The sequence below is a fragment of the Geospiza fortis genome, unplaced genomic scaffold, assembly GCF_000277835.1.
Source record: "Geospiza fortis unplaced genomic scaffold, GeoFor_1.0 scaffold54, whole genome shotgun sequence".
NCBI classification, from domain to species: Eukaryota; Metazoa; Chordata; class Aves; order Passeriformes; family Thraupidae; genus Geospiza; species Geospiza fortis.
Genome location: NW_005054301.1, coordinates 9,927,050 through 9,934,243, shown reverse-complemented (window position 1 = coordinate 9,934,243; position 7,194 = coordinate 9,927,050). Strand labels below are relative to the sequence as shown.

At 35.7% G+C, this 7,194-nt stretch overlaps 1 protein-coding gene across 4 annotated transcripts in view; it reads left to right on the top strand.

Annotated features, from left to right (window-relative positions):
* NUBPL (nucleotide binding protein like) overlaps positions 1–7,194 on the top strand; it is a 75,617-nt gene that overhangs the window by 6,247 nt on the left and 62,176 nt on the right. For 3 of the 4 annotated variants that reach the window (XM_031065599.1, XM_031065608.1, XM_031065604.1), the window contains exon 2: positions 6,794–6,884. In XM_031065599.1, the coding sequence (XP_030921459.1) occupies positions 6,848–6,884 (37 nt within the window). In that variant the 5' untranslated portion in view covers positions 6,794–6,847. Of the gene's footprint in view, positions 1–40; positions 140–6,793; positions 6,885–7,194 lie in introns of those variants that run through there. The other variant, XM_031065593.1, reaches the window with a different exon arrangement.

Here is a 7,194-nt window from a genome sequence, read left to right as displayed (position 1 = left end):
CCCCGCCGCTGCCGGGCTGTCCCCGCCGCTGCCGCGCGGTCCCCGCCGCTGCCGTGCTGTCCCCGCCGTGTCCCCTCCGCTGCCGCGCTGTCCCCGCGCACCGCGCCTGCTCTTCTCTTGAGACACGCATCTCACCTGGGTATCTGAGCGGTATCGGCACAGGCGGGGAAGAGGTCTATTTCTCATGCCTATATAGTCAGTTACAGCATAGTGATGGTGTAGGTAGGAGCTGACTCTTCGTGTCGGCTCAATACTGTGGTCATAAAATTAATTTTAATTTCTTCAAACTGAGTATTTAATCAAAACCCACACACTTCGAAACTACTCAAAAACCACCCAAGTTACTTTTTTTTACTTTCCAGATTTTTTTTTTTTTTTAATATTTGGGTTGTGTAATTAAACCATTTCTCCCCAGGCTAATACCTGACTGCTGCATTCATAGATGGCTTTACAATGCATATACATTTCTTGCTGGTAAGGAAGAAATTCCATGTGGGAAAACAGATCTTGAATAATTTAGGCAATAATGGGATCCTTCACTGGGTAATCGTAGCATGAAGACAAGTTTTGACTTGTTTTGTCCTCTTCCTGTGCAGCTTTTCTAATTGTTTGGGTTTGATTTCTAAGCATGTTTAACTCTGTTGCATAGAGAATCAGAAGAATTTAATCACTGTAGCTAAGGCCTTCATACCTGTTTCTTAATGCTGTAGATGCCAGTTAGAATTGATTTGATTTATTTGCAATGATAACTTAAGTTTTAGATCAATTGGAAAAAAAAGAGATTATAAAGCTTTAAACATTTTGCTGTTTTTCAAATAAAAATGAATAAAATTAAAAATATATTTTGAAATAGACCTCCTAAAATATATTACTTAAATCAGATAACTATATGCTTAATTTGAAGAAAATTTCCCTTTTTTTGGTCTGTTTTGAAGTTAAATACCCTTAGTCTTCAAGTCATTGAAAGACACCAGAGAGACTGATGTGAAATTTTTTATAATAATTTTACATGCAGTGAAGGTGGGGAGGCATCTTGTAGAGATGTGGTAATGCTGGGGATTCTGTTTTGGTAATTTTATTTTTCACATGGTTCTATATTGAGTTATTTTTAGGCCAAACAAGCTTGAAGTGCTGGTACGCAATTGTTAAGAGCATTGAGTAGGAGCTAGTGCAGCCTGTTGTGGAAAAGAAGTGCTGTACAAGTCCTGTGGCTGGCAGAAAATTGAAAACACTTCATATAAAGGACAAGTGCTTTTAAACCAGTAGCAGACTGAGTGTTTAAAGCAAGTTTGCATTTCTAGGATAGAGTGAAGAAATTGCAGTGGTACATTTTTGGCTTTAATCTAATTTACAGCTAGGCACTTAAATAGTGTGCAGCTGAAAGAGTTAGAGAATTAAGGATTAAAAGATGGCTATTCATTGTGTCAGTATGTCAAATGAGGAATCCATAGCCTATCCTGATTTTAAAGTTCCCTTTTGTCCTATGTGTTGCTGCTTGCACTTTGGGATTAGCTCTAAGTCTATAATGACATTAAAAGGGTAAATTGAGAGTCCTGGTGGTGGATTAAGGGAACCAGCTTTAAAGTAACTGGCACCTTCACTTAGCAAAGCTGGAATTTCTGTCTCTGGAATGGACTAGAGCGCTTCTAGTGTTGTGTAGGAAATTCTTCGCTGTATAGAACAATAACAGCTCATTAACCTGTGCCTTTATCCCTCCCAGGCTAAACACCAGGGAACTCTGATGGTTTGGCAGAGTTGACTTCAAAGGAAAATACTATCTGCTAGCATCCAGTGGGGATACATATACCCTACCAAGTCTGGGAAAAAGTCTCAGAAAATATGAGCAAAAATTAAATTAATGCTGTCAAAGAGTCTTTGGATGTTTAGCAGTAACACAGGCTGTGTTGATTAACAGCTATTTATAGAAGCTTTTTGTGAACTATTCTTTCTATTAGTCTTTAATCAGGTCTTTTCCTCAATAAAACATTGGCAACTTGGAAAAAAGTGGTATCACCAGATTCTCCACTGCACACAGAATTGTGTGGAGGGGTCCTTTTTGATATGTGAATGAAACTGGTTGCATTTGAGAATCTGTTACTGGAAAATCTAATTGATTTTGCAGTCAATATTCTGTGAAAAACAGAAAGGGAACGTGCATAAAGGAAGTGTAGGGAGGGACGCAACAAGGAACTTAAGGCTCAAAGAGCTAAGAGGAGGAAAGATATGGATCATTTTGTCATTAGCATTAATTTATGCCACGTGAACAAGGATTATGTACAGTAACATTTGCCTGCCTAAGAGAACAAACATAATAGCAAGTCAGTACTTTCTAATCTGCATAAGGAAAATAAAAGGAGGCAAAATTTATTAGTTTTTTACATGACCTCTGCCTGCCAGGACTTTGGCTTTCAACAACTTCATTTTAGTTCTTTTCCCCAAAAGAATTGCGACTAAGTTCAGAGCTTGAAAATCATTAATTTAGAATGCTGCTTTCTTCCAAATCTCTATTACTCACAGGGCAGTGGCCAGGTTCAAGGACTAAGATGAAGTTTAATTAGGTAGAGAATCTTGCCAGAGAAGGTAAAGGAGAAGATCTTTTTAGTGAGGTTATCTGTGCCTGTAATTTGTACACTGCACAAAATGAAGCTGTAGAATTCTCATCTCTCAGGGATATCTGCAAGAATATCTTCTTTGTCTATTGATGTAGAATTTGGTTTTCTTGTCAATATAGAATCTCTACTTGGTGACTGTGACAACTAGTTTTTGATTCTTCATGTAGGTGAGAGAAGTTTCTAAATTAGAATGAAAACTTCACCGTATTTTTAATGGGTTAAGAGCTGCAGTGATTATGTAACTTACAGTACCTCATGAAGAATGTTTGTCAGAAATCTTTACAGAGGTCTAATGGGCAAATTAAAATTTTGCTGAGAAGAATAATGAAGTTGAAGTAGAAATAATTACTAAGTCAATGATGTAAAAGTAGAAGATAAAGAGGAGTTACAGTTCTTTATTCTATAAAATTTTTTAATGTTCTTGAGGTCACCAGTGATGAGATGAGACCATGATAGTACCAGTACTGCAGAAATAGGAAATCCTAGCAGTAGTTAACCTGTGCTAGAGAGTGTTTACCTACAGTGGGAAAACCTTAAAAGCATTGATAAGAGGGTAAATATTTGTGAGTTTTTAAGTAGACCTTTTGCTGACATAGGAGTACTTTCGTATTTTCATGTGCTGACAATATATTTATTTCTGATTTCACAGTCTCTGCCTGATGGAATTTTGATAAGGATCTTATGCTGCATGAAGAAGTCAATGATATGGGATGTGTTTGTATATTTTTTCAAAGTAGCTTCCAGTGACCATGATTAAATCATATGAGAATGGTTACATTGTCACTTCTATTTTTAGTGCTTAAGCTGCAGAATTTGCAGTAAGGCAACCAAAAATAAGGTCTCTAGAAAATATCTTCCAAGTGTAGTAAACTTGAAGATTGATTCAAACTTTCTTTCACAGCTGGGCAGGTGAAGGGGAAAGGACAAATGTTAACTTGAGAACAGCTGTTTTGAACTTGGTTATTGCTATGCCATCTGGAGAGATGGAATGCTGTTTGTTTAATAGCACAGGAGAGAAATATGTTTATAAGTAGAAAATACAGCCATGAGGAGGTGATGGAGTTGTGTTTTCTGAGTCCTTTCCCTGCCAGAGTGGCAAGGGAGGCTCTAGCAGTGGTGTGTGCTGTGCTCTGAAAAACACTTAGTAGCAGGGGGACTTGTGTGTACTTGGGTGTGCTTTAATTTATGCATTAATTTAAATGCTTATTGCATTTCTGTCTGTGTAATGAGTATTATTTAAGAATAAAAAAAATGTACCATTGGTATGAGAGGTATATGTATATCAAAATATGTCAGAGGACATAAGAGGAATCTTAGAGGCTTTTTTCCCTCCTCTTTTTTTCCTAAGTTGCCTTTTTGGTTGTGCTTTTGATTCTCCATAATCTATTCCTTCTGCCCAGATGGTTTTCTTTACTTTGTGTGATGTTATGTTGTTTTCTTGGGATTTGTTCTAATACAGTGCTTTGAAAGATGTACTGTTTTATATGAGGTTAGGTTGTATGGCGGGGGGAAAACCAATTTATTAAAATCTAATTTAATTTTTTAATTATCAGAACTCATGCATCTGGATTATATTTCACACAGCATGAGAAGTATCTGGTAATTCTGATTAGCAGTTTCATGTGGTAGCATCCAGGTGTGTGCATATTATTTCTTTTGGGGATTTAAAACATTGTAAATGCTGGAAGAAATTATCTGGACTGTACTGTGCAAGTCTTAAAAAATCCCTTGGTAGCTGCCATAATACTTTTCTGAGATAATTAAACCTTGAGTAAAGGGTTATTGGCATTCTAGGGATGTTTACATACTGCAAAAGTAGGGATATTTGGGAGAAAGAAAAGCACAGCTTATTGAGCCAATGCTTTCTGTGTAAGCTGCTGCTTCTAGGCATAGTGAACTCGACTTACCTAACGTGTTGAATTGCTTGGCAAAGAAAAAAAACCCTGCCTTAGGCTATCTTAGATGAGGTTTTGTCAATGATTTAAAGATTTCTGAAAGACCTTTTTCCTATAATCCTGTAGAAAGCACTAGGCTTACAGGAACACTTCTGCTTTTGTTAACATGAATCATAGAAACTTGAGAATCTGTTAATTATTCTTCTGTTCGATGACAAGAATTTAATTGAACCATATCCATGAAAAGCAGTGCATGTCAGAAACAGGCACTTTTCTTACTTTTGAAGAAGTGTGTAAGTTTTTTAGAGAAATGGTCAGGTTTGTTGTATTAGCTTGGTAATTTAAAGTAGTAGCTGAATTTGTAAAGTCCTCTGGGATGTTCCTCTCCAGCCTGGATCTATTTATTCTTTAGTTCAGGAAATTTTGTACACTCAGGTTGGATAATATAGATACAGTAGATGCAGTGCTGCTGACTCCTAGGAATGTAGTGGTGAATACCTGATTATGTGTTCAGAAGGTCATGAAGTCATTCTAATTAATTTAGGTTACTTCAATCTTGATCCATTTGTTCTGAAAGTGAAAATCTGGTGAGTTGTGAGATCGTTGTAGTTGATCAATAGTCAGAATCCTTGCATGAGGGGGAAAATCCTGAGGAAATTCAGGGGAAGTATGTCATCAGGTTTAAAATGCTTTGTGGGTTTTTTAGTAATTACTTGCTTTCATTTGGGAAGGAATTAGGTGGAACAGCCTGTAGATGATGTTTTGATGGGTTTGATTAGCTGCCGACACAGATAAAGGGACTGAGTCATGAATCTTTCTAATCTTTTAAAATCTTCATTTTGTACAAGAACAGAGAAGCTTGAATAGTTTGTTTTCTGTGTCTTTAGAGCCTAGCTTAAATATGGGTCTTTTAAATGGTTTTGAAATTGCAGCTTTCAGCAAGGCAAGAAGAATTTGTTACAGTAACTCCTGGACTTTTGTCTGATAGTTTTCACAAGACATCATAAAGAAAAAGTGTTAAAAAAAATCTACATTAAATAATCCGTATAATTATATATGCTTTGCTCTGTTTTGTTAATAAAAAGTACATCGAATAACTGAATCCAAATTTGGTTGATTTTTGCAGTAAAATCTTATTTTTTAAAGTACATAGTAGGTCAAATATGATAATGCTTTTTTAAACTTATCTTTCTGTCTTTCCCATCAAAATTGTGATAGCAAAATGACTTAATATAAGATACCAAATTAGGAAAGCATCACCCAAAAAATGAAGTACACACTTTGAAACTTCAGACAGACTTCCACTGACAGTGGAAGTCTGATTTGGCTTTGTTGGAAAAGCTCCTCTTGCTGCTTTAACCTTTCAAACAAGCTCTTAAACATACTTGTTTGCAGTTTTGCAGAATGTTGAATACAGTTAGCTTTCTATATTAGAGAAACTTGACATTCAGCACTTTAAAGGGCGTGCTCTTTACTACTTAATTTGCAGAACTTAGTAATTGGTACTATGTCTTGCCATCTGTAGAAAAATAGTTTATTTTCCACAAAATATATATGTGTATCTATTTTAAAAAAATATAGAAAGGAGTTTTGTAAGTCTAGACTACATAGCTGAAATAATTTTTATTTAAAGTTTATTGCCTAATGTACCATATGTAGTTGAATAAGGCCATTTTTAGCATACTTTTGTGTAAATGTATTTGATAAAAATGTTATGCGTGCTTAACTAGCTTCAGAGACTTGCATTTCAGTAACTTCAAGATGTCTGCAAAAGTGTACTCTGGCCACTTAAATGGAAGATAAAAATATGTTTTTTATGTTTTTCACATTCTTTCTAATCACTAATATGATTTAAATTGCATTCATTTGCATATACTTACAAACCTCTTCTTTTTTGCTTTTTTTTATTTGTGTGTGGGTTTTTTGTTTGTTTTTTTGGGTTTTTTTAACAATAAAATTTGATATCTTGTTTAAAATGTTAAGGTGTTAGTTTTGTATAAAAGTACATGGAATAGAGAGAATGTTGGTTATAATGCTTATTAATATAAAGTCTGTGGTCTGCAATTTAAGTAAGAAACTGTACAAGTAAGGATTGTCTGTGTGGAGAGTCTAGCTCTTGTCAAGGCAACTGACCCAACTTGTAGACATTGTTATATTTCATTCTTCAATTACTATTTAGAGAGAAAGGAAACTGATAACTGATGTCTCAAATCAAGCTAATAATACAGAAAGGAGGACATTTTGACAATTACTTCTTTTCACTTCTTTTCTTTTTCACTTTCACAGGCGAAGGAAGTTGGTTTGCTTGATGCAGACATATATGGACCTTCAATTCCAAAGATGATGAACTTAAAAGGAAACCCAGAGTTAACACCAAGTAAGTGGAAGGGATTTTTCTTGCTGTCTTTTCTGTACAGGGAGGAGCATGGTCCGCTCATGGGTGCCTCCTTGGTGTGGCACAGAAGGGATGCAAACAGAAGGTGAAGACTGAGTGTATGTATGTATTTATTTTTGTTTCTCTTATTGAGGCTACTTTCAAAGCTGCTATGTACAACTAGGAGCATATTCAGAGTCCTATTTTTTGTTAATCTTGGTCCATGCAGTCTCATGGATTTTTACTAGAGACTCTAGGGAAGGGAAGGTTATTTATCAGTAGTTCTAAAATTGTTATGTAGTATCCTACAACA